This window comes from Stigmatopora argus, chromosome 8 (assembly GCF_051989625.1).
Source record: "Stigmatopora argus isolate UIUO_Sarg chromosome 8, RoL_Sarg_1.0, whole genome shotgun sequence".
Taxonomy (NCBI): Eukaryota; Metazoa; Chordata; class Actinopteri; order Syngnathiformes; family Syngnathidae; genus Stigmatopora; species Stigmatopora argus.
Genome location: NC_135394.1, coordinates 19,430,025 through 19,456,524, shown reverse-complemented (window position 1 = coordinate 19,456,524; position 26,500 = coordinate 19,430,025). Strand labels below are relative to the sequence as shown.

At 45.0% G+C, this 26,500-nt stretch overlaps 2 protein-coding genes and 1 long non-coding RNA gene across 8 annotated transcripts; 2 read left to right on the top strand and 1 right to left on the bottom strand.

The window, feature by feature from the left end:
- The first annotated feature begins 207 nt into the window (after positions 1-207).
- On the top strand, positions 208-18,057 carry eps15l1a (epidermal growth factor receptor pathway substrate 15-like 1a). Of its 6 annotated transcripts, XM_077607291.1 has the most exons (25): positions 208-824; positions 1,760-1,801; positions 1,863-1,952; positions 2,448-2,495; positions 2,579-2,674; positions 3,201-3,257; positions 3,351-3,536; positions 4,385-4,615; positions 4,719-4,876; positions 5,390-5,546; positions 5,622-5,684; positions 6,274-6,359; positions 6,493-6,565; positions 6,653-6,814; positions 8,384-8,581; positions 8,725-8,910; positions 9,080-9,185; positions 9,267-9,332; positions 10,172-10,308; positions 12,086-12,149; positions 12,208-12,350; positions 12,438-12,531; positions 13,242-13,430; positions 13,641-13,657; positions 14,480-18,057. In XM_077607291.1, the coding sequence occupies exons 1-25, from the start codon at positions 687-689 to the stop codon at positions 14,624-14,626; spliced, it is 2,934 nt and encodes a 977-aa protein (XP_077463417.1). In that variant the 5' UTR covers positions 208-686; the 3' UTR covers positions 14,627-18,057. The 6 variants fall into 6 exon arrangements, with proteins under 6 accessions (XP_077463417.1, XP_077463414.1, XP_077463411.1 ...); XM_077607288.1 differs by lacking the exons at positions 12,086-12,149; positions 12,208-12,350; positions 12,438-12,531; ... (1 more) ...; positions 13,641-13,657; positions 14,480-18,057 and adding an exon at positions 5,839-5,859 and having other exon boundaries at positions 6,274-6,362; positions 6,487-6,565; positions 10,172-10,523; XM_077607289.1 differs by lacking the exons at positions 12,086-12,149; positions 12,208-12,350; positions 12,438-12,531; ... (1 more) ...; positions 13,641-13,657; positions 14,480-18,057 and adding an exon at positions 5,839-5,859 and having other exon boundaries at positions 210-824; positions 10,172-10,522.
- Positions 18,058-18,416: 359 nt separating this feature from the next.
- Positions 18,417-21,488, bottom strand: LOC144078873 (uncharacterized). The gene is made up of 3 exons (XM_077607297.1): positions 21,364-21,488; positions 18,881-19,559; positions 18,417-18,758 (listed from the first exon to the last, which is right to left on the bottom strand). The coding sequence occupies exons 1-3, from the start codon at positions 21,421-21,423 to the stop codon at positions 18,583-18,585; spliced, it is 915 nt and encodes a 304-aa protein (XP_077463423.1). The 5' UTR covers positions 21,424-21,488; the 3' UTR covers positions 18,417-18,582.
- On the top strand, positions 20,447-26,495 carry LOC144078876 (uncharacterized). Its single transcript, XR_013301346.1, has 3 exons — positions 20,447-20,546; positions 24,106-24,209; positions 26,136-26,495. It is a non-coding gene; the product is annotated as an uncharacterized LOC144078876 (long non-coding RNA).
- The last annotated feature ends 5 nt before the right edge of the window (positions 26,496-26,500 follow it).

The following is a 26,500-nucleotide window of genomic DNA, read 5'->3' as shown; positions in this document are numbered from 1 at the left end:
CTAATAGATTGGACATTTGCAAAATGGGTCCTTTAGGAGACTGGTCTCAAACCTGTGGCCTGGGGGCCAACCGAGGCCGGCGGAACCATTATTTACGGTCCTGATAGTATTAGCGTGACAAATGAAAATATACATAATTTTATTTTAAAAAAAATAGGCCTGATCAATGTTTACCCATTTTGAATCGTGAGAGACAATTATGATGAAGTGCACTCTGTTAATCAAAAGAATTAGGAGAGTGCCATTTATAATAAAATAATCTATATTAACTCACTGTGTTAATGTGCAATTAAAATGATGAACCGTGTCAATATCTGAGTAAATGCTGGTTCTCAATCAAGTGCTGCCAGGCCTCCCAATACCAATAGATGAGACGTCTATTGCCGTCAATGGCAGTTCAGATGAACTCTGAGATGAATTACGATTAAATGCACTCAATATAACAATGATTTCAAAAGTTCTATCCCATTGATTTTAAATGTACCATAATATCAAATAATATATTTGACTAAATATGTGCCGTTTGAGAGAATTAGCTGAGAATAAATGCGATCAATTGTACTCTGTATCAGTGATTTCAAAAGTCCGTTAATGAGTTTAAAAATATGATCATGACCCAAACTGTCCGCCAATAATTGTGCGAGTTGAGTTATCTGTAGAGATGTCAATCCCTCACCTGCCGCAAGATGGCCGTCTGCATGCTCTGGAGCAGCGAGTCCCGCGCTTGTCCGCTTGGGGTCGCACTTTCCCGGCCGTGCGCCAGTGAGGGAGGGTGCGTTCCCGGAGCAACAGGGAAGATGGCAGCGCTCACATCTTTCAGTCAGGTAAAGGATGCGGCCCTTCGTTCCCCCGCTGTTTTCGAACACATAACCGCCGTCGCACGCGTTCTCCTTCGTGGGTCGACGACGCTCCGCGATAAAGTCGTCTACCGTGACGTCGCCATCTGGGAACGGGGTGTGTTAAGCTCCGCGTTCCGCCTGAGCCGGGCCCAGTGCGGCGGTTCCGTTACGTAGCGGGCTCGTGAGTTAGCCGGCGACGGTGACACGCTAGCCGGCTAGCCGCCAGCTAACCGAGGAAGGCGGCGGTCTGGGGCTCCGTGCCGGAGTCTCGCGGGCGTGACCCCGACCACCGGCGCCCTCGCTCGGAGCGGTTGCTCGCGAGTTAGCCAGCCGCGCCTAGCTAAGCTAGCCTCGCGAGCTAATCAGGGGTGACGAATTGATGCTGAAGTCGGGCGCTACGACTACATTTGTAGGGAAAAGGCGAAGTAAAAGCCGCTCGTCGTGTCGTTCAACGGACACGTCTTGGCAAATGGTTTTATTCGTGTTTTTTTTTTTGAAAACCGCTGGCTGCTAGCTTGAATTGGGTTGTGATGTCATTTACGTGGTCGTACAGTTAAGCTAGGTGGGCAACGTTTCGAAGGTGATTTGTTTTGAAAGAAAACTGACATTTCCGATAAAATTGAACGTCTCAAGCCGGCTGCCGTTTAGATGTCATTCAAAACAATCATAATGAATACAAAAAAGTGCTTCAAAATGAACATTTTTTCTATCTAATAAATGGAAATGGATTGGATTTGCATTTGTTTATATTTATTTCTGTAAAAAAAAAAAATCAAATTAAGATGTATCCGTCAGTTTTTATGAGTAAGAAATAATTGAAATGAAGGAAAAAAAATGTATCTGTAGTTTTTTTTCTTCTGTGAGACTTAATAAATGACTTCAAATGAATTAAAAATCTGCGTGTTTTTTTTTTGTGGCAGCTGGCGAGCGGGAGCCCCGTCTTTGACAACTTTTACAGACAGGTGAGAGCGCCGTTAGCTTAGCGCCACAACGGCATCTCATTTTGGGCCGCGTCTTCCCCAGGTGGATCCGGGAAACACGGGGCGAGTGGGACCCACGGAAGCCGCCCTCTTCTTGAAGAAATCCGGACTTCCGGACGTGACCCTAGGAAAGGTAACGAGCGGAAAGCCGCGTCATCACTCTTTTCCAAACCCAAAAATCATTCCATCTTTTTCTCCAATCGTCTTTTCATTTTGACATGACTGACACTTGCTCATGAATTTATTGCAAAACATACAGTTAGCTTCTTTTGACACTAGCTTATTTTTCTGCTTTGGAGCCATGAACATTTTTTATTTAGCCTTGATTCCGATCTAAAAATGTTGCAAAGTACCACACATTCATTCATTTTCTGAAGTGCTTACTCTCACAAGGGTTGTGAGGGGTGCTGGAGCCTATCCCAGCAAAGTATGGGCAGTAGGCGGGGGGAATTGTTGGCCAGCCAATTGCAGGGCGTGAGGAGTCAAACAACCAATCCTGGAACAATGTAACATTAGCGTAGCGTGCATGTTTTTGGGATGTAAGAGGAAAGCGGAGCCTTTTTTTTTTTTAAATGAGGAGCGGCCATTTTGTGGGGCGATGGATGATTCAAGACGGTTGTCATTTCAGATTTGGGACTTGGCGGATCCGGATGCAAAAGGTTACCTGGACAAACAGGTAAGGGAGGCGTGGCGCCGTATCACCGGGAATCATCTGGCTCCGCCTCCGGCTCCTAACCGCTGGATTTCCTGGCGCCCAAGGGATTTTACGTGGCGTTGCGCCTGGTGGCGTGCGCGCAGAGCGGCCACGATGTCAGCGTGTCCAGCCTCAACCTCAGCGTGCCGCCGCCCAAATTTGTGAGTCGCCGTCACGCCGGTCGGAATTGGAGTCTGGCTTTTGTGTACGACCGCGTAGCCATTTGAGGGAAGTTCTGGCTCACTTTCTGTTCATTTGGCGGGAATTTCTGGCTCGCTTCATGCTGATTTTACGGGGGGGGTGTTCTGTCTCGCTTCTTGTTGATTTTGGCGGGAAGTTCTGGGTCACTTCATGTCAATTTTAGGGGGGTGAATTCTGACTCGCTTGTTGTTGATTTTGGCGGGAAATTCTGGGTCGCTGCATGTTGATTTTACGGGGGGGATATTCTGGGTGCCTTCCTGTTGAATTTGGCGGGAAATTCTGGGTCACTTCATGTTGATTTTACAGGGGGAATTTATGGGTTGCTTCAAGTCGATTTTATTTGGGGGGGTGTTCTGTCCTGATTCCTGTGGATTTTGGGGTGATTTCTGGGTCGTTTCCAGTCCATTTGGGGGTCATTTATGGGTCGCTTCCTGGTGATTTTAGGGGTCAATTTCTGCGGGTGAGTATAAGTTGTGGTGTTTCCAGAAGGACTGCGGGAGCCCCTCCCTCGGCGCCTCCAGCGAAGCCCACTGGGCCGTCAGGGTAGGTACGTGGGCGCCACTGGGCCACGGCAGTGGCGGTGGCGGCGGCGGCGGCGGCGGCGGGTGGGGCCCATCGGCTGGCGTCTGCTCTCAGCTGGAGGAGAAGAGCAAATTCGACGGCATCTTCGAGAGCCTGTCGCCCGTGGGCGGCCTGCTGTCGGGGGACAAGGTGCGCCCCGTCCTGGTCAACTCCAAGCTGCCTCTGGACGTCCTGGGCAGGGTGTGGGACCTCAGCGACATTGACAAAGACGGACACCTGGACAGGGACGAGTTTGCCGTGGTGAGCCGTCCGTCCGTCCGCCCGCCGTGGCTTTCTTTTGAAATCCCACAATTGGAAGTCTTTTCTGAATTCTGACTGGATTCTCACAATTCAAATGTCTTTTCTCAGAATGTACTTTTTATTTTCAGATTTGATTGGAAGTATTCAGACTTTGATGTCCAAATTCTGACTTGATTTTCAGAATTGATTGAATTTTCTCTCTCAGAATTGACCGGATGTCCCAATTCGGACTTTAATTTGGGAATTACAATTGTTTTTTTCCTCAGAATTCAGACTGTCCAAATTCGGACCTTTTTTTTAGAATGGAGATTTTTTTCCTCAGAATTCAGCCTTTATTGTCAGAATTCTTCCATTCAATTGAAATGTCACATCTTTTTTTCAGAATTCTGGCTGGATTCTCACAATCCACATTTCTATTCTCAAAATTGAGTTTTTATCTTTAGATTTTTTTTTTTCTCGAAGAATTGACCACATATCCCAATTCGGACTTTTAATTTGAGAATGACAATTTCATTCCCAGAAGTCAGACTGTCCAAATTGGGACCTTATTTTTAGGATTCCGATTTTTTTTTCTCCCTCAGAATTCAGCCTTTATTGTCAAAATTCTTCGATTCAATTGAAATTTCACATTTTTTTTTTCTTCAGAATTCTGAGTGACTAAATTCATTTTAAATGGGCCACTTGGACTCTTGAGTCAGTCCATGCACTCACTTTTGTTCATATCACGTGTCGTTAACTTGACCAGTGCTCACATCTATTTTTGTATTTCTTTGGGGGTGCTCCCTCCCTCCCTCCCTCCCGCTGTCCGCTGGCTGTCCGCTGGTTGGCCGCTGGTTGGCCGCTGGCAGGCCATGCACCTGGTGTACCGCGCCCTGGAGAAGGAAGCGGTCCCGAGCCACCTGCCCGCCGCTCTCGTCCCGCCGTCCAAGCGTAAGAAAAGCCTGGGCACGGCGCCCCCGCTGCCGGCCAGCCCGCCGCCGCCCAAAGACTCGCTGCGCTCCACCCCGTCGCACGGCAGCGTCAACTCGCTCAACAGCACGGGCAGCCTGTCGCCCAAACACGGCCTCAAGTCGGCGCAGGTGCGTCCCTCGTTGGCTGGGATGGGCTCCGCCCCCCCCCCCCCCGCGTGCGGATAAGCCGTTCAGAAAATGACATGTTTTCGTTCCCCCTTCAAATCTGCAGTATTCTCTGAACTGGGTGGTCCCGGCGTCGGAACGCGGTCGCTACGACGACATCTTCTTGAAGATGGACACGGACCTGGACGGTTTTGTCAGCGGCCTGGAAGTCAAGGACATTTTCATGCAGTCGGGTCTCTCGCAGGGGGTCCTGGCCCACATCTGGTAGCTCCCCGCCGCCGTCGTCGTCGGCGTCGTCGATCGGTCGGCCGGTACTCGGTCGTTTGGTCGCCGGTCTTTTGGTCGCCCGGAAGGTTATTGATCATTACCATTGAAATGGTTGCTCAAATTCCCTAAATACAAAGTGCCAATGACTATTTAGTCATACTTAATGCGCTAGTCATTATTAGGCTAAAGAAAAGCTCCAAATTTCCTGGACTTTGATTGTTTTTTGTTGGAGAACTTGTTAAGACCCTGACGGACGTACGTCGCTTCTTAAAGGGACAGCGCATGTACATACAAACTCTTGTACACTCACACTTGGGCTCAGTGAAACGGCTCATGGCCATTGTTGCCTTTTATTAATGCGTAGACCGTGCTGTTTTACCTTGTTTAGACCGGCGACCAAAAGACGGCGACCAAAAGACCGGCGAGCAATCGACCGCACACGGCTCGGCCGTCCATCCGGCTGGCACTAAAAGACGAGCGTGTCCCCGTCCTTGTCCCCGTCTCCGACAGGGCCCTGGCCGACACCAGGCAGATGGGCAAGTTGACCCGGGAACAGTTTGCCTTGGCCATGCACCTGATCCAGCAGAAAGTCAGCAAGGGCGCCGACCCTCCGCAGGCGCTGACGGCCGAGATGATCCCGCCTTCGGAGAGGGGGACCCCCGTGTCGGTAGGTTGGCCAACCAGACGGACGCCCCGCCGCCCCTCCCCCTGGCCGACCTAAAACCTCCATCCTGACTCTCAGGGCGTGTCGGGGTACATGACGCCGGTGGGATCCGAGATGGCGGCGCTGTCGGAGATGAGGAGGGTGAGTTCTGCCCAGGCTCCTCCCCCTCGTCCTCCTCCTCCTCCTTCTTCTTTGTTTTCCTCTTTTTTGTTGTTGTTTACGTTGAACTCTTGCGCCGCTCTGACCTCCTCGTCTCCCTCCTCCCCCTCCTCCTCCTCCTCCTCCTCCTCCTCAGGCCATAATGTTCAAGTTGCGGGTAGGTAACTTCTCTCTTTCGGTGTCATTGACGGCGTCCAATCCTCCTTCCACCCACACGTTTGTCGCCGATAGACGTCCGATCCGTTGGAAGTCCCTTCCAACGGATCGGACGTCCGGCCGCGACAAACGTGTTTCGATGGACGGCGGAAGCACGGAAAGACCGCGGGATCGAGGCGGCGGCCATCTTGGTAGAGGCCACCTTCCCATCAATGTCAAAAACCAAAATGGCGGGAAAAGAAACACGGGGACCCTTGCGCGTAGCCCCCTCCCCCCCCAAACCCCACTCGTGCGACCCTTTGTGCTCGTGTGGTTTTCTGAGCTTTTCCCTCCACATGACTCCCTTCTTTCGGTCGTCGTCGTTTTCCCGCCGTTTCACCACCCCCGTTTTCCCTTTTTTTCCCCCTCCTCGCAGGACAGCTCCAGTTCGGTGGGATCGGGCGAGTTCACGGGTATCAAGGAGCTGGACGACATCAGCCAGGAGATCGCTCAGCTGCAGAGGTGAGGAGAGGAACGTCACCCCCCGCCCCTACCCCGTGGCCCGCCGTTCGCTCTTGCGCCCCGTCACGGCTTGACGTCTTGTATTCCTTCATGATTTTGTTGTTGTTGTTGTTGTCGTCTTTGGGTGTCACAGGGAGAAGTACACTTTGGAGCAGGACATCCGGGAGGCGGACGAGGCCATCCGGCACAAGAGCGGCGAAGTGCAGGTCGGTGGGAGACTTTCCTCAGCCACCCACCCCGCCCCGGCGTGGCCAATTTTCTGAGATTATTCATGTAATTTTTTTTCCTTGCAGGACATGCAGAACGAGCTGGACCGGGAGGCGGCCTGCCTTCAGGAGCTGGAGGCCCAGAAGCAGGACGCCCAGGACCGCTTGGACGAGATGGACCAGCAGAAGCGTAAACTGGAAGACATGCTCAACGAGGTCCGCATCAAGTGTCAGGAGGAGTCGCAGATGGTGAGACGGACGCTCCGGCCTCCTTATACTGCTCTTTGGCTAAAATATTGAAGAGATTTGGATTGGATTGGATTGGATTGGATTGGATTGGATTGGATTGGATTGCATTGGAGAACTTGATTCATCCCGTATTGGGGAAATTTGGTTGTCACAGTAGCAAGAGGGTGAGGATGCAGAAATAGGAAGGGCATTTTAGACATAGCTGCTGCCTGCCCCCTGGCAGACGCTATAGGTCCCACAAAAGCACGGACAAATAGGCTTAAGGACACTTTTATCCCCACATCCATCAGAACTCTAAATTTGCGGTAACATAACACACATTTCCTTCTGCGGTAATATGAAAAGATGTTTGGGTGGTGATCTGCCTCCTACTAGCTGACTGAAGTAAGGTAAGTGAAAGACAGTGAGAGAGAGGTAAGCGAGAGGTAAGCGACCTGTATCCATAAGAGCAGAATGCCAAATGACAAGTCCGTCCGTAACTATCACTTATTTTGGTCTTTTGCCGAGTAAACGCAGCTTATGGAGAAGCACCACCAATTTCGTCACACGCACTTTCTGGGTGTGATGACAAGTAGGCTTTTTGTGTTGTTGATAATGACGACAGGGCCTATGTCTGATTATTATTATAAATAGATAGGTCATAAGTAGGTTAATAAATAAAGACATGAATAAATATATAAATAAATAAGCGTGTCTCTGAAGTATGTATATATATATATATATATATAATTTATATATATATATACTTCAGAGACACGCTTATTTATTTATATATTTATTCATGTATTTATTTATTAACCTATATATATAATTTATATATATATATATATATATATACATATATATATTTTATATATATACACATACATATATATAATTTATATATATATACACACATACATATATATAATTTATATATATGTACACATATATATATATATAATTTATATATATATATATACTTCAGAGACACGCTTATTTATTTATATATTTATTCATGTATTTATTTATTAACCTATATATAATTTATATATATATATATATATATAAAATTTAATAGGGATGTGGATGATGCCACGATGAGCAACCAAATTTGATCCATTGATTTCATTTAATTGAAAGCCGTATAGATTTAAATTGGGTTTGATGGATCTTAACACGTCTTTTTGGTGCAAATAAACAGTCGGTGGCTTTTTTTCATATTACCGCAGAAGGAAATGTGTGTTATGTTACCGCAAATTTAGAGTTCTGATGGATGTGGGGATAAAGGGGTCCTTAAGCCTATTGAGTCATTTCAGACCTATTTCGGATGCGGAATGAAAGCAGGTTTGCACTAAAAAGTGGAAATGATGCCATGAAGGCCATTTTTTGTTCAATCATAAAGCACGTTTACTTTAATGCCGAATGAGGTTTGGCAAATAAATGGATATATATATATATATATATATATATATATATATATATATATATATATATATATATATATATATATATATATATATATGTACTTTGATGTCCATTTTGAAGCATTTTTGGATACAAAAAAATCTCCTTTGTCACCACCGGCAGATCTCCACGCTGCAGAGCCAGATCCACTCCCAGGAGTCGGACCTGCAGAACCAGGAGGAGGAGCTGAGCCGGGCCAAGGCCGACCTGGGCCGCCTGCAGCAGGAGGAGGAGCAACTGGAGCAGAGCCTGGCCGCCGGCAAGATCCAGCTGGAGACCATCATCAAGTCCTTGAAGGCCACGCAGGACGAGATCAACCAGGTGAGGGCGCCGCTCCGCTCGCTGCCCCCGCCGCCCCCGCCGGCGCTTCCCCTCGCTCACCTGCGCTGCCCCCTGTTGGCGCTGCCCTCGCCGGCGCTTCCCCTCGCTCACCTGCGCTACCCCCTGTTGGCCTTTGGCTATAGGCACGCAGTAAACTCTCGCAGATCCAGGACAGCCAGCAGGAAGTGTCCAAAAGCATCGAGCAGTACAACAGCACCCTCAACGGAACCCACGGAGGAAGCATGACCAACCTAGCCGACATGAGCGAGGGCTTCGGCGAGCGGGCCGAGAACGGGGCCTTCCCGCCCCACCGCGGGCTCCCCCAGGAGGTGACTCCACTAGCCAGCCGGATATGGTCATTTCTCACCTAATCAAAGCAATATTGGGGGGGGAAATATTCAAATTAGAATTAGAAAATAGACTACTATTTTTCGGCCGGCGGCCGGCGTGTCCAATTCTGAATTTTTTTTTTCTTTCTTTTTCCTCCATAAAAACCAGGAGGACCCCTTCAAAGCCAAGACCTCGGTGTTCAACAGTCAGCCTCAGGAGCTCCACGCCGACCCCTTCCACTCGGAAGACCCGTTCAGGACGGATCCTTTCAAAGGTCTCCAGCGTCGGACCCTTGCAGGTCGGCTGACTTTGACGCCTTTTCAAGCTTTTTGTCCCGTCCGTCGCCCTCCCGCAGGAGACCCTTTCCAAAACGACCCCTTTGAAAAGCCGGCCGCCGCCTCCGCCGCCGCACCCCCCGCAGGTACTCGCTCTAACGCCGTCGCTTTCCCGAGAACAATACGATAGTACCACTACCGTATTTTCACGACTATACGGCGCATCGTATTTTTAGCCGCAGTGTCAGTAACGAGTGCTATTTCTATATTTGACACGCACAAAGGACGCACCGTTTTTATAGACGCAGCCAGGCATGGCAAAACATACACCAGCTTAAACATACGGACACGCGCTAAAAACACGTTTTTAAAAAGGCAACGGAAGCAAAACGGAGTTGGGTTGTACTTTATTTCGCGTTTTGACAACGTACTCACGTCATCATTACCTACAAATCCATCAAAGTCCTCATTTTCTGTGTCCCAATTGAACAACTGTCCAAATGAGTCATGGAAAACGCTGAGTTTTAGACGTTCGTCCAGGCGGTCACAATCCATTCGCAAATAGTAGCTAGCTGGTAGCTAGCGTAACTTTTCCAACGGTGCTTATTTTATCGTGATAACAATTTTAGTATTGGTCCATATATAAAGCGCACTGGATTATAAGGTGCCCTCCCTGTCTATTTTGGAGAAATTCAAGACTTTTATGTGTGCCTTATAGTCATGAAAATACAGTACTTACAAAATTGTTTTGCAACTTGTATTCTTAGTAAGTAGAGGAGTAGTTTATATGTCAATTCTCTCCTTCCTTCCAAAAAAAGCAACCCATTAAACCCGTTAAAAATGACAGAACGGTCTCCATTTTGGATGAAAGCTGTAAGAAATGATACGAAATCCTACAAAAACAATGTATTAATGTATTCAAATGAGTAATAAGCACGCAAAAGCATTTTCTATGGGTTACTGGACTTGTTGCTTGTTCTTTCAGACCCGTTTGGCGCCGACCCGTTCAAAGAGACGGACCCCTTCAAGGCCTCGTCGGAGGATTTCTTCAAGAAGACCACCAAGACGGACCCCTTCGCCATGTCGGACCCCTTCGGCAAGAGCGCCACCCTGCCTTCCAAGGTCACTTATTCATGTTATTTCCTGTTGACTTTGGTGCCTTTCTAGGTGGCTTCCTGTTCATGTTGGGTCACTTCCTGTTACTGTCAGCTGACTTTCAATTGACTTTTGGTCACTTCCTGTTGGTTTTGGGACATCTGACTTCCTGTTCAAGTTGGGCCACTTCCTGTTACTGTCAGCTGACTTCCAATTCATTTTTGGTCACTTCCTGTTGATTTTGGGACATTTTCCGATGAATTCCTGTTCAGTTTGGTGCCTTTCTAGCTTGCTTCCTGTTCATTTTGGGTCACTTCCTGTTACTGTCAGCTGACTTCCAATTCCTATTTGGTCACTTCCTGTTGATTTTGGGACATCTGACTTCCTGTTCAAGTTGGGCCACTTCCTGTTACTGTCAGCTGACTTTCAATTGACTTTTGGTCACTTCCTGTTGGTTTTGGGACATCTGACTTCCTGTTCAAGTTGGGCCACTTCCTGTTACTGTCAGCTGACTTCCAATTCATTTTTGGTCACTTCCTGTTGATTTTGGGACATTTTCCGATGAATTCCTGTTCAGTTTGGTGCCTTTCTAGCTTGCTTCCTGTTCATTTTGGGTCACTTCCTGTTACTGTCAGCTGACTTCCAATTCCTATTTGGTCACTTCCTGTTGATTTTGGGACATCTGACTTCCTGTTCAAGTTGGGCCACTTCCTGTTACTGTCAGCTGACTTTCAATTGACTTTTGGTCACTTCCTGTTGGTTTTGGGACATCTGACTTCCTGTTCAAGTTGGGCCACTTCCTGTTACTGTCAGCTGACTTCCAATTCATTTTTGGTCACTTCCTGTTGATTTTGGGACATTTTCCGATGAATTCCTGTTCAGTTTGGTGCCTTTCTAGCTTGCTTCCTGTTCATTTTGGGTCACTTCCTGTTACTGTCAGCTGACTTCCAATTCCTATTTGGTCACTTCCTGTTGATTTTGGGACATCTGACTTCCTGTTCAAGTTGGGCCACTTCCTGTTACTGTCAGCTGACTTTCAATTGACTTTTGGTCACTTCCTGTTGGTTTTGGGACATCTGACTTCCTGTTCAAGTTGGGCCACTTCCTGTTACTGTCAGCTGACTTCCAATTCATTTTTGGTCACTTCCTGTTGATTTTGGGACATTTTCCGATGAATTCCTGTTCAGTTTGGTGCCTTTCTAGCTTGCTTCCTGTTCATTTTGGGTCACTTCCTGTTACTGTCAGCTGACTTCCAATTCATTTTTGGTCACTTCCTGTTGATTTTGGGACATTTTCCGATGAATTCCTGTTCAGTTTGGAGCCTTTCTAGGTTGCTTCCTGTTCATTTTGGGTCACTTCCTGTTACTGTCAGCTGACTTTCAATTGACTTTTGGTCACTTCCTGTTGATTTTGGGACATCTGACTTCCTGTTCAAGTTGGGCCACTTACTGTTACTGTCAGCTGACTTCCAATTCATTTTTGGTCATTTCCTGTTGATTTGGGGACATTTTCCTATGAATTCCTGTTCAGTTTGGAGCCTCTCTAGGTGACTTCCTGTTCATAATGGGTCACTTCCTGTTACCATCACCTGACTTGCAGTTTTTGTGCGTGACTTCCTGGTCTCGAGTCATTTTGGCCTCACTTCCTGTTCCACGTTACACGCACTCGGTAGAGTTTGAGGAGTTTTGCCATTGATTTTGCCATAGCATGCTCGCTTCACCTGCCGCTATTCTCGGATCACTTCCTGTTGACGTTTATCTTAAAAACATTTTCCCCTTTTTTTCCCCCCCCCCCGCCGCAGCAGCAATTGAGTCATTTCCCGAGCGCCGACCCCTTCGCCTCCAGTAACGCCAAAGTCAAAGGAGCAGGTAAGACCCCCCCCGGTCAGTGGGCGCACTTTTCCCCGACGCCGCTCTTCCGCGGCAGACTTGTTCGGCGCCCTGGATCCCTTCGGCAGCGGCTCGTTCGGCAACAACGCCGCCTCGGCCGGTTTCGCCGACTTCAGCCACATGTCCAAGGCCAGGGACCCCTTCGAAGGCCGCGCCGGCTGGATGCCGGACTACCAGAAGGTAGCTAGCTAGCTAGCTAGGTAGCTAGCGAGCGTGGTGCAGCGTAGCGCGACCCCGACTCACGGGTTTTTTTCCCCCTGGACCTAGGCCGCGTTCGCCGAAGATCCGTTCGGCAGGAAGAGCGACACGCCCGCCCTGCCGCCGAAAAAGGGGGTCCCGCCCAGGCCCAAACCCCCCAGTGGTAAGTGACATTTTTTTGATGTCTCTTAAAATAGAATAGTTCCATTTTTTTTTTAAAATTTAAAATATTTGAAATAATGATAGTAATAGGTTGTTGTATGGTGGAAATATTTAGATTTTTTTTTTCAATTAGAAAAATCCCAAATATTGAAAAAGGCTGAACAACATTTTTTTATGTCTCTTCAATTAGAATAGTTCTCTTTTCTTTTTTCATTTAAAATATTTGAAATAATTGATAATAATAGGCTGTTGTATGGTGGAAATCTTTCGATATTTTTTTAAATGAGAAAAATCCCAAATATTAAAAAAGGCTCAACAACAATTTTTATGTCTCTTAAAATAGAATAGTTCTCTTTTTTTTCATTTAAAATATTAGAAATAATGATAATAATAGATTGTTGTATGGTGGAAATATTTAGATTTTTTTTTTTAAATGAGAAAAATCCCAAATATTAAAAAAGGCTCAACAACAATTTTTATGTCTCTTAAAATAGAATAGTTCTCTTTTTTTTCATTTAAAATATTTGAAATAATGATAATAATAGATTGTTGTATGGTGGAAATATTTAGAACATTTTTTTTTAAATGAGAAAAATCCCAAATATAAAAAAAAAAAGCCCAAAAGTTGGAATTGTCCAACTGAGTTGTCACATGCTACATGCTAGCCAGCTAGCTAGCAAAGCGACTGACTGGCATTTGCTGTACTTTCAGGTAAAAGCACACCAGTCAACACGGCGGCGGCGACGGCGGACCCCCCCAAGAACTGCGACCCTTTTCAACCTTTCGGCCGGGACGCCGCCGCCGCCGTCGCCGCCGCCATGGACCCCTTCCAGAGTAAAAAATGCCCGGGGGACCCCTTCAGCGGCAAGGACCCCTTTGCCCCGCCTTCCTCGGCACCCAGTGAGTTTTTATTATGTTCAATATTCCGGTAGAAACCGGAAAATATTTGTTTTCCCATTGGACAAAATGCTTTTTGAACTAAAAACACAAAAGAAAAAAATGAAAGCTCAATGGATGGAGATTGATTTTGAAAAATGAAATCAAAAATGTCCTCCAGGTTCCTCCATTGCCAAAAGCTGATTTGTGTATGTTTTCTGTCCTCTTTGGCAGGAATGGACAAAGTCAAGGTGAGTCCGTTTTTTTATAGATCTAAAACAATGTTTATTTGAGCTTTTTTTATATCTATTTCTAGATTTTACAAAAGGATTTTTGAACTAAAAACACTAAAAACAAAGCCCCCCCGCCCGCTCTGTGCCCCTCTCCCCTCGGCGAAATCCGCCCAATTTTAGTTAGATTAAACACGTTTTATTTATATTAAACCACTAGTTATGTGTTACTTTCTTAATAGATGGAGAATTAGAAGAAATCAAACATTTTTTCCAATCCAATATCCTGTTTTTAGTGTTTTTTCAGAGGGCTGGAACCAATTAAATTTGTTTTCCATTCATTTGAATGGGAAACGTCCGCTCGAGTGACGAAAAGCTCGTCATACGATCTCAGTCTCGGAACGGATGACGATCGTATGTCGAGGTACCACTGTATATATATTTGTAGATTTGACAAAATGATTTTTGAACTAAAAACACAGAAAAAATGGATTCAAAAATGACAATGATTGATTTCAAAGGGGGAAAATCCGGAAATTGAATATACATCTTTACTCTTCATTTGAATTTGATCCTAAAAACAGAAAGTCGCAAGGCACTCATCATTGACTTTCTCAGGCCGCTCAAAATGAGGCGGCGGGCCATATTTGGCCCCTGGGCTGCCACTTTGACACATGTGCGCTAAGCGCTGGTCCACTAGCCAGCCACTAGCCAGCCACTTTCATTAAATTTACTTGATTTTTTTTGTAAAAAAAAAAAAAAAAAAATGTAAACAAATTAAAAAATATATATATATATGGGGTTGCAACCTGTTGTTTTGTGTAAATGTGGTCCCGCCCGCAGTTGAACAACGAGGCGCAGCAGCTGGAATGGGCCAAGCGCGAGAGCGAACGGGCCGAACGGGAGCGCCTCAAGCGCCTCCGCCAGCAAGAGCAGGAAGACCTGGAGCTGGCCATCGCCCTCAGCAAGGCCGAGATGTCCAACGCGTGAAGTCGGGTGGGGCCCCGGGGTCCCCGGGGGCCGCGGGGGCGCCGGAGCCCGGGAGAGTCGCGAGGGCGCCCTTTCCCACCGGACGCCGATGACCCGAAAGAAAGGACCACGAAAGGACAAGAGAGTGAGTGACTGCCGACCACTCTGGCCGACTAGCTTTTAACACGCTTGTTTTATTGGCGCCGCCCCCACCGCCGCCTTTTGCCACTCCCCTTTTTTCCGCCGCCGCCGTGCGGACGGAGCGCCGGCCGCTTGGTTTAGGAACGCTCATTGGCCCGTCGGGAAGAACGCCCGCCAGCCAGCCAGCCAGCCAGGCAGGCTTTGACAAAATGGAGGACGAACGAGCGAGCGAGCGAGCGAGTGGGAAGTTAAAACGGGCCGTGGGGGAACGGGAGGGAGGGACTAAATGAAAGCCCTAAAAAAGGACAAACGTGTCGTTCCATAAGTCAATAGCCATTTCTATAAATAACTCGATGATTCAATACAAGTGAAATGAAAGGATTCGATAAAAAGAACACAGGAATGCAAATCCATGCGTGCCAATGAAATACAATAAAAGTTCAAATGTAGGTGTAGAAAGTATTAGTTGACATTTGTCAATACAAACACCTGATTTCAGTCAAGGCAAATACAAATTCAAATCAAATACAAATCGAAATAAACCATTGAGATCTATGGATAGAAATGACATGAAATTAAGCCACAAGTCAAGAAAGATTTCAATCAATATATCAAAATTCAAGGAAATACACGTGGAAATTTCCCCGGCAAAATTAGGACAGAAATACTAATTTAGAAAATGTTGAATAAAAAATGAGATGAATCATTGGATACAAATGAAATAAATACGTATAACAGTAAATGAATCAAATAAAAAAATCAATAAAAATGAGAGGAATAAATAGATACAAATAACACATTGAAATAGGTATTAAAAATGGATGCAAATTTAGTCAAGTAAAATAGTCATCTATTTATTTATTCATGTACTTCTGAAAAGAGGAATTGAATTTTGCCACTCCTGATTGGTCCTCCCTCACTCATTTAAGACATGAAATTCAAAATCAGCCATTCCCACAAAAGATGGCCGCCAAAATGGCCGTTGACTTCCTTCCGCTAACGGGCAAAACAAAAATATGTAGAAATATAGCCGAAGCAGTATTAAGGCACGTACGTTTATTATCCATTTCAGGGAATTCTGTCGTGCTATTTCAAAAATCAAAACAAAAACAAAAGTGTTTGAAGCTAGCTAGCCAGCCATCTTACGGCCCGCCCGACTGGAAATTTGCTAACCACTCGCCAACGTTGTTATTCTTCATTTCAATTTGTATTTTTTTTATATTTTACTTGAAGCGGCGACCGATCGGACGCTGCCGACGTTTGTTTGTCATTGGCCTCCTCTGGAAATCTTTCTTCCTAAAGGTTGATGTTGCCTGCCGATCAAAAACCACTTTTTAACAAAACAAAAAAAAAACAACAACCGATGCTGTGATGACGACGACAACGACGACTGCGCCTTGTTCATAGTTTTATTTTGAATGATTTTGTCAATGCAAATGTTCCTTCTGAATGTGAAGTCCCTAAAGATTGGTCGCTTTCCCCATTCCTTGCTGTTGATTGGACGCAAATCCCTTGCGAGTGGAGCATTAACACCACCCTAAATTCAAGCGTTTGTTGACCCACCCAAGATGGCCGCCAGCCAGCCACCCACGCCGCCGTCAAAAAAAAAGAAGCGAGACGCGTGGCGTCCGATCGCCCTTTTACCGGTCGGTCCGTGAGTTTATCCCTAGTCGACGTCCGATCCATTTGAAGTGAAGTTTGTTCGTTGGCTGCCAGCCTTCCACTTTCATTGGATTGGACATCTATTTCCCTCAATGGCCAATCAACGGGGAAATCGCAAGATGCTTTGCCATTCATAAAAATAATGTCACTTTCTTTTTTTAATGTAATGTCAATGCATTGAGTTTGATGGCTTTCTTGCCTCTACCAAGATGGCCGCCTTGACGCCATCTTGGTAGAGGCAAATCAAAGCTCTTTTTGCCAGGAATTTGAAGTTGTATCGCTAGTCGACGTCCAATCCGTTTGAAGTGGGAAAGTGGCTGCCCAACGCACGTTTATCGCTCGTTCCGCGCCGGACAGCTGGCCGGCCCTCCCGCTTCGGACAGATTGGACGTCTCTGAGCAAGTTGCGATCAAACCCCACCCACCCCAAACGTATTTAATCATAAGGAATTGAGATGAAAAAGTGGAACGTTGCATTTCTTTGTGGGACAAATGTTTTAATGTCAATTTAGGGATGGATTGGTCGTAGCTCATGGAGGGGAGCCAGATAAAAAAAGGGCGGAGCTAGAGATGGATGGCCATGAATTGAGATGACAATTGTTAACACCAGGTCTTCTCTTGTGTTATGTTTTGAAATGATCCCACAAATACGTAGTTGATTTGGATCATCATTTTTGGGAATTGTTCATTTTTTCTTGCCAGTCACCCGCAATGTCAAAATATGTCCCACCCAAAATTGAATTTTCTGGATGGATTGGTGGGCCAAAATTCTACTTCCTGTTTCCTCCCTGAACGCAACGTCTATTTCCGTCAATGGCACGGAAAGGTGATGCTTTGAATGGACGTCTTTCGCCGTCAATGGCGGGCGGCCCTGGCCGATGTACTGTGAACTGCTTTTGGAGAGGTGACCTCTAGGGGGCGCTCTCGCTGTATTTCTTTGTCTCCCTTGTGCAATAGATGTTTTATTTTGAAATTGTGTACCTTTTTTTTTTTTTCCATGTGTTTTTCATCCGTCATAAAAAAAAAAAAAAAAGATATATTAACCGGAGTGAAAGGGGTGGAGCTTAACCCCAATTTCCTGACACGGACGGAGTCCATTCTTTATTTATTTTACTTTTATTTTTTATTCCAGATGCTGAGTTTTTCCTCACAAAGGCAAGTGAGCGTTTTTTTGTGTGGAAAGAAAAAATACTTTATGATGATGATATGATTGTTGTTGTTGTTGTTTTTTTAAAGAGAAAATTTCGGGTTATGTAAGGGGTGAGTGTGAACATGACATGTTTATTTTGTAATTCATTTGGCTTTTCAGGAGCAAATCATTTTCATCTCAGGAGGATTTTGTGGAATTCATTGTGAATATTTCAGATTCATTCTGGACATTTTCACAAATACCCCAAAAGAAAAAGTTAGATTAATGGCCGGCTAAATTCATCGCGATTAGGTTTATCGTTATCGTTTCATTTGGGTAAATTGCACAAAGGAATTTCTCATATAGCTCAAAAAAAAGTTTGATTTGATCGGTCGGCATTTCTCACTGGTTCATTCTTCTTGTAAACATGACTTTAAATGACTTTTCATTTAATGAGATACATTTGTTTGCATTTCTTCCAGGCGCATTACCCCATTAAACAAAATATAATGACACTGCAATTCATTGAGCAAAATCTGCATTTCTTCCAGTGTGTAAATCTCACACACACACACACACATGCACAAAGTTGTGTATTGAGATTAATTGTGGACATATTTCTTTTCCTCTTTCCCCTTCCTCAAAATGGCATTGCGATAAATTGAGGTTATTTAGGCAAACATCATTTCTTCAACAGATTCGTCCTTCTTTTAGCGGTGTAACATCATTTGTTTGTTATTTTTGTCCTCAAGAAAGCTAAGTGATCATCTTTTTTTATCTTACAAGTTTATGTACACACACAAAAATAGGACTTTGTATTTACATTTCTTGTTTACAAGTGGAACTTGGCAACCGGAAAAGCGGTTTCGCCTCAAAACCTTGTCGTCATTCCTTGTCATGTCCGCGCGAGGGCGCCGTCGCGCTGCAGTCGTCCGACTTTTTTTTTCTTTTTTTCTGTCGTTATTCCTTGTCATGTCCGCGCGAGGGCGCCATCGCGCTGCAGTCGTCCGACGGTTTTTTTTTCTTCTTCTTGGAGGCGGTGGACATCACACGTGTCTCTTCATGTGCAGGGCCAAGTGGTCCGAGCGGGAGAAGGTGCGCTCGCACAGGTGACACCGGAAGGGGCGGTGCCCCGTGTGCTTGCGGAAATGGCGGCTCAGCTCGTCCGAACGGGCGAACTTCCAGCCGCAACCTTCCCACGTGCAGTGGTATGGCTTCTCCCCTAAAAAAAAACGAGATGAAGTGACCCGCCTCTTTAAATGGGTTGAATTTGCATTCTGCTTTGATTCTAATGAAACCTGCGTGCCTGTCTCAAAATGGCCGACGAGCGACAACATTGCTCACCTGTGTGCGTCCTCAGGTGCGCCTTGAGGTGCGAGCTCTTCGTGTACGACTTGCCGCAGCCGGCGTAGGTGCACGCGTGGCCGGCGGTGCGTTTGCGGGGCCACGGGCGACGCCCCCTGGGGGTCCCGCCGACCGCCGCCGGCGACGAGGGCGGCGTGGGCGGGGCCGGAAAACCGCCGCAGGGAAAGGCCAACCGGAACTGGCGCCTCATCACGTCGTCGGGGCTGAGGGGGGGCGTCGGGATCCTCCGCGTTCGGGGGTCGGACAGGGCGCAGGGCGGGGCACCGGCACCGTCGCTTTCTAGCTTCACCGCCGGAAAGTTCTGCGGGACCACGGCACCCGGGACCTCCCCGTAGGCCCTGGGATCTATTTTGATGCACGGGAAGCGGCCCGGGTCCAGAGGGGCCCCCGAGAAGCATCCGGGCGCAAAAGGGCGGGGCCAAGACCCCGGACCCGAACACCGGGCGTCCACATCCGAGTCCGCGTCGGCCATCGGCCCGCCGTACGATGGCGGCGGCGGCGGGCGCGCGGGGGGAGGGGCCGACTCCGGGGGTGGCCGGAAGTCCTGCTGGTGGAACCCGGGCGTTTCCGTGCCAACGATGCTGTGGGACAGGATAAAGTCCAAGTCTAGGAAGGTCTCCACGTCCTCCTCCACTTCCTTTTCCGGTCCCGCCCACACCTGAGGGATGGAGAGTTGGATTGATTTCAATAAAGGGACAATACATATTTAATGAACATATAGATGTAAGATTATAGACGAAGGCTAATTTCCATCTTGAATCCCTAAAAAAATAATATGGCCTCCTCTGGAAATATTTATTTTTAAAGGTTGACGTTGCCGATTAAAAAACACTTTTTAACAAAAAAAACAATGCTGTAATGACGACTGCGCCTTGTTAATAGTTTTTTTTTTTTTTTAAATGATTTCGTCAATGCAAATGTTCCTTCTGAATGTGAAGTCCCTAAAGATTGGTCGCTTTCCCCATTCCTTGCTGTTGCTTGGACGCAAATCCCTTGCGAGTGGAGCATTACCGCCCTAAATTCAAGCGTTTGTTGACCCACCCAAGATGGCCGCCAGCCACCCACGCCGCCGCCAAAAAAAGAAGCGAGACGCGTGGCGTCCGATCGCCCTTTTACCGGTCGGTCCGTGAGTTTATCCCTATTCGACGTCCGATCCATTTGAAGTGAAGTTTGTTCGTTGGCTGCCAGCCTTCCGCTTTCATTGGATTGGACTTCTAGTTCCCTCAACGGCCAATCAACAGGGAAATCGCAAGATGCTTTGCCATTCATAAAAAAATATTCCTTTTTTTAACTTAATGTCAATGCATGGAGTTTGACGCTTTCTTGCCTCTACCAAGATGGCCGCCCTGACGCCATAATGGTAGAGGCAAATAAAAGCTTGTTTGCCAGGAAGGCTAATTTCCCTCTTGAATCCCTAAAAAAAATAAAGCAATAGTCAAAAGAGGGCTTTGTTTTCCGTTATTCGTGGTTTGGATCCCTCTAGTGGCCAGTTTTCAAATTGGTTCTAATTAGGCATATTCTCGGACACCCAAGCGAAAGCCCACCGGCAGGCAGGCAGGCAGGCAGGCAGGCAGGCAGGCACCAGGTCAAATGGGGCATGTTCATATTTTTCGACGTTTTAAAATGTCCGGGCTGCCATTGACAAGTAAGTACATACCTATAATAACGTTTTTTTAAATATCTAAATGTCATTGGTGTGCATAAATGAGCGTTTGCAGCAATGTTTGTCACTTTGGCCGACCGCCGCATTAGCTAGCCCGTTAGCATAGCACGAATACGATAAGTGATAAGGGACTTGCTGTTACGTATGTATTTGTATTTTAGAAACCGTTGAGAGCAATATAGATATAAAGTAAACATTAGAAAGAGCATGTTGGGTCTGGGACGGGCATCACATGTACATTATGTCAAATGTCGGATAGATATGTTATTAATGTGCGTAAGTATGAGCGTTTGCAGCAATGTTTGTCACTTTCGATGCTTGTTAGCATGGCACGAATACATTAAATGGCGATATTTCTTGTTATTTGCGGTTCAGAAGCCATAGATAGCAATATATAAATGTAAACATTTTAAAAAGTGAAAACAAATGACCCGGAAGTGACCTAATAATGCCCCTCTATCAAATACAAGTGGCCAATGAGCAAGAAATAATTAGGAATTTCCCTAAAATCGTCAACAAGTGCCCTAAAATATGTAGAAACTGACCCCCAAGTCAACTTTAGCAAGAAGTGACCCCATAATTAACAGTTAAATATCTAAAAACAATACGCACACTTCATAATGTATTGTTATTTTTTATTTATTTAAATTTTCCCACTTCCCAGCCCAAATAAATTAGTATTCCTCCCAGTTTGAATCAATTAGACACCCGTTCTTGTCAATGGCAATGACTTAAGGGACAATCCATTTTTACCAATCGTCTAATGTAAACAACAACAACAACAAAAACAGGTACCTACGTCTTGATTATGGATGGCAAAAGTGGAAAATGACGGTAAAAGGGCTCCGCTGGAAGCCATGGTCCGTTTTAGGTCCCCCAAAAAGTCAAATTTGTCACAATGTTTTGCACAATTTGTCCGATTTGGCAGCCGAGGAATGTTGTCGAACGTCTCCTCGCGTCCGCATTTATTCTCCTCCCTGGCTCTGACTCCGCCCCCTGGCCCCGCCACTTGGCCCCGCCCCCTTCGCTCCCGCCACACAGGGTGAAAGTGGAAGTTGTCCAAGCAACATTTTCATTTTCAGGCCTGTCAAAATCTCCTGCCAATGTTTCGGTTCACTTCGAGGCTTTTTTCCTTTAAAAAAAAACGACGTAGTATAGTAAGGCTTTTAAAAAACGACATTGTATAGTGAGGCTTTTTTTCTTAAAAAAACGACATAGTATAGTAAGGCTTGTTTCTTAAAAAATGACATAGTATAGTAAGACTTTTTTCTTAAAAAAATGACATAGTATAGTAAGGCTTTAAAAAAAATGACAGTATAGTAAGGCTTTTTTAAATTAAAAAACGACATAGTATAGTAAGGCTTTTTTCTTTAAAAAACGACATAGTATAGTAAGGCTTTTTTTTTTTTTAAACATACTAAAGTAAGGCTTTTTTTTAAAAAACATACTAAAGTAAGGCTTTTTAAAAAAAAACATACTAAAATAAGGCTTTTTTAAAATTAAAAACGACTTAGTATAGTAAGGCTTTTTTCTTAAAAAACGACATAATATAGTAAGACTTTTTTCTTAAAAAAATGACATAGTATAGTAAGGCTTTAAAAAAAATGACAGTATAGTAAGGCTTTTTTAAATTAAAAAACGACATAGTATAGTAAGGCTTTTTTCTTTAAAAAACGACATAGTATAGTAAGGCTTTTTTTTTTTTTAAACATACTAAAGTAAGGCTTTTTTTTAAAAAACATACTAAAGTAAGGCTTTTTAAAAAAAAACATACTAAAATAAGGCTTTTTTAAAATTAAAAACGACTTAGTATAGTAAGGCTTTTTTCTTAAAAAACGACATAATATAGTAAGACTTTTTTCTTTAAAAAATGACATAGTATAGTAAGGCTTTAAAAAAAAACATAGTATAGTAAGGCTTTTTTAAATTAAAAAACGACATAGTATAGTAAGGCCTTTTTTATTTAAAAAAACTTTCGCCGTGGTCCGCCATTGACGGTGATAGACGTCCAAAATGCTCAGGCGAATGAATTTAAACAGAAATGCAATGGCCTCGAAACTAAAAGTTTATCAGGAAAGTAGCATTAAGTCACTTAAAAAAAACATCTCTTTTGTTTTTAATCTAAAATAAAAATATACATTTCAAGTCATTACTGAAGATTAGTTTTACTATTTAAAACAAACAAATGAAATAGTTCCTGTTTTCTACTTTGTGGAAAATTAAAAACCAAAAACATGTTTTAAAAATGAATGAGAATATTTTCCATTGAATTGTTTCCCGCCGTTGACAAGGACGTCCAAAATGGTCATAAAAATGAAAAAAATTGACCCTTGCTAACAATTTACGAGTTAAACAAGAATAATTAATTAATTGCAACATGATAAAAAGGTGATTAAAACCAAGCAACTCAAAAAAAAACAACCTTTTTTTTGAAACAACGTGACAAAGCAATGGGTGAAACAATGTACTTGATAAAAAACAACTTTGACAGCTAAAGTGCGCAAAATCCGCTCCTCTGATTTGACTTCTTGCAAAGTCACTGGCTTTTATAGGTGGGTTATTTTTAAAGGGCCCGCCTCCTTCCTCGGGAAGGGGAGACCCGCACGGGGCCTCCTTCCGAATGGGATGGCCAGAATGGGCGGGGGTTCTCTTTCAAAAAAATACCATATTTATATGTGCTCTCTCTCCCTTATTCAATCAATCAATCAATCAATCAATCCTAAAATCCTAGAAATGATCCAAGGTTCTCAGCCCACCGTCACGTGAGGGCGCCTTTTTTGGTCCAACCAAACGGCGGCTTTTTTCTCACTACAGCCAAATTATGGGCAAACGGGCGCTTAGCCACGCCCACCATGAAAGTGGCCCGGCCGGCAATATGATGTCATCTGACTTTTAGTTTGGAAGTGGCCCTAACTACCCGTAAGTTAGTTCGAGGGTGTCAGACTCGGGTTGGTTGGCGGGCCGCTTTAACGTCAACTTGATTTCACCATTTTAGATATAATATGTATTTATATATATATTTTTATAAATTGATTAAAAGACCTGAATATTCCGTTCTTTATAGATCTAAAACAATGTTTATTTTAGCTTTTTTTTAAATATATTTTTAGATTTTACAAAATGATTTTTGAACTAAAAATACAGAAAAATGGATTAAAAAATGACAATGATTGATTTAAAACGGGGAAAATCAGGAAATTTAATACACATCTACACTCTTCATTTGAATTTGATCCTAAAACAGAAAGTCACCACTCATCATTGACTTTCCCGGGCCACACAAAATGATGCGGCGGGCCAGATTTGGCCCCCGGGCCGCCACTTTGACACATGTGCACATGACACATTAACAAATAAAGTTAGTTTTAGCTTTTTAATGCTTTTATTGTCATTATACAAGTAGAATGAGATTCATAGCTTCACCACAAAGTGCAAAAATACCAACAACAAAGAAATAATCAATAAATAATACATACATATTTAATAAATAGGTAATAAGAAGACAAGTAATTTGATCCTGCCCGCGTGTTTTTTTTTCCAGGCACTCCGGCGTCCTCCCACATCCCCAAAAAACATGCATGCTAGGCTGATTGTAAGCTAACTCGTCGTCGGCTGAGATAGGCTCCGGCACCCCCCGTGGCCCTTGTGAGTATCAGCGGTTGAAAATATGAATGAATGCTGAAAATAAAAGGCAAAAGGAGTAGGAATACCAGCAGGCCAAATCGGAGCCTCCCTCTCGCCATCATTTGACTCCGCCCCCACGCTTTAACGCCTGGCGCGTGGCGCGGCCGGACAATCAAAAACAGCTGCGCGGGGTTCCCCCGAAGCCCGGCCCGGCCCGGCCCCGCCCCGCCCCCTCCTGGGGTCGCCCTGACAACCACCGGCAAAACAAAGCGTTGGAAAAACGGGGAAATCTGCTCAAATCAAAGTTAAAATGGTGTCAAATCTGTTGAAATTGGCTGGATTTTTAAAAAAAAAAAAATGTCCAGAAATCGAAACTCAAATGATGGCTGCCCCCGCCGCTGCCGCCGCCATTATTGGCTTTTGGCACGCTTCCTTTCCACAAAACACACACACACACACCAAAAGTCGGCGCGAAGGTTACCGCGGCGACGGCGAGACGCGAGCGCCTTCTTCAGAGCCGCCGCCGTGGCGGGCCGCCATCCAACCAGGTTGGTGAGCGCCGTTGATAATTAAAGCGGGGGGGGGGGGGGAAGTGGCTTGTTTCTGATCTGTTCCAAATCCCTCCCTTATTTCTCAAAACACACCAAAGTAAGCAAGTGGCCCAAGTTGAGTTTTCCTGTACAGTGGTACCTCGTCATACGACCGCTCGTCATACAAAATTCTCGTCTTACAGCGGAAATTTCGATCCAATAATTGGCCCGTCATGCGATCAAAATTTCGTGATGCGACCAAGCCAGGTCTTTTTTGCATCTCTTTCGTGTATAACAATATCTACGAGCACAGAATTAATTAATTCAGACGAGTTTCTCCTAGGACCAGGAAACGCACAACGCGCATGCGCGGGGGGCAAAAAGAGGGCTTTCTGGGTAATGAAGTATACTCGTGCACACAACACCGATAGGCAATGGCAACCTTTCTCAGAATAAAACTTCATTAGCCACAATCAATACGTGGGTGGGTAAGCTCAACTATTGTATTTCCTGTTATTCTTTCTAAGGAAAGAAGCTCCCTCCCGCGATCGTTCTTTAAAGACTATTTCTCGTTGGCAAGTGATCGTCGTGCGTTATCCTATTGTGAGGACATTTGTGTGCATCATTTTGGGAATATTTTGAAGGCAATAGTACAACAGCAAACAGTCCATGGATAGCGAACGTGAGGGTGGGTGGAGGCGTGGCAAACCGCCAACCCGGAAAACCAAGGTAACAAAAGATTACAACAAAATTAGAATTCAGTTTTTTGTTAAGTTACATTAAACGTATGTTTGAGTGTCTGTATATATTAATCCAAGTTCATTTAAGTGTTTGTTCCGTTTACGAGTGCGTTGTCGTGGAGAAAAAAACGAACCCCACCCCCCCAAACGTCTCTGTCTCCCGTCGGCGAAATCTGCCCAATTTTAGTTCGATTAAACACATGTTATTACTATTAAACCACTAGTTATTTGTTACTTTGTTAATAGATGGCGAATGAGAAGAAATCAAAACATTTTTTCCAATCCAATATCCCGTTTTTGGTGTTTTTTCAGAGGGAGGGCTGGAACCAATTCATTTGTTTTCCATTCATTTCAATGGAAAACATCCGCTCGAGTGACGAGAATCTCGTCATACGATCTCAGTTCCGGAACGGATTAAGCTCGTATCTCGAAGTACCACTGTATTTTTCCAATTTTTTTAGACATTTTTGGGGGGACAGTGACACACGTCATTGGTCCAATTGGAATTCCGAGGGTTGGAATGCGGTGAGGGCGGCGGTCAGGCGGGAGTGAGGGAGGGATCCAGCGGGGTTTCCCCCAAACACAAATGATGACTTCCACATGTGCGCTCGGCAGAAATGTTTTTCTCGTTTTCCCGCTTTGGAAAAAAAAAACAAATGTTTTCCTTCCATTGGCAGGAGGGCGATTGGACGTCGACGACAAAACGGAAACGTCCCTTGACGTCACGGTGATGGAATTCCACCCGGCGTCCAATTGGGGGCGCCGCTGAGGAAGATGACAAAAAGACCGCAGGTGAGACGCATTGCCGCCCACGCCAAAAATGTTGGACGGAAGGCGAGCGCCAAAAGTTGGCGAGCGAACAACTTCGCCGCCGCCCGATTCGTTGGTGGGCCTCAGAAAAAATGCCTTACTATATATACTATGTTGTTTTTTAAGAGAAAATCCTTTCTATACTGTGTGGGTTTTTTTAAAGCCTTCATAAACATGGTCGTTTTTTAAGAAAAAAAGCCATACTATACTGTCGTTTTTTTTTTAAAGCCTT

Bases quoted from the DNA above. Each gene is read 5' to 3' on its own strand.
- eps15l1a (XM_077607291.1), top strand. From the start codon at position 687: ATGGCCGTCTGCATGCTCTGGAGCAGCGAGTCCCGCGCTTGTCCGCTT. The intron at 825-1,759 runs GTAAAGGATGCG...TTTTTGTGGCAG, and splicing joins CGCTCACATCTTTCAGTCAG to CTGGCGAGCGGGAGCCCCGT. The intron at 2,496-2,578 runs GTAAGGGAGGCG...CTGGCGCCCAAG, and splicing joins AAGGTTACCTGGACAAACAG to GGATTTTACGTGGCGTTGCG.
- LOC144078873 (XM_077607297.1), bottom strand. From the start codon at position 21,423: ATGGCTTCCAGCGGAGCCCTTTTACCGTCATTTTCCACTTTTGCCATC. The intron at 19,560-21,363 runs GTAGGTACCTGT...TCCATCCCTCAG, and splicing joins TTGCCATCCATAATCAAGAC to GTGTGGGCGGGACCGGAAAA. The intron at 18,759-18,880 runs GTGAGCAATGTT...GTTTTTTTTTAG, and splicing joins GCACCTGAGGACGCACACAG to GGGAGAAGCCATACCACTGC.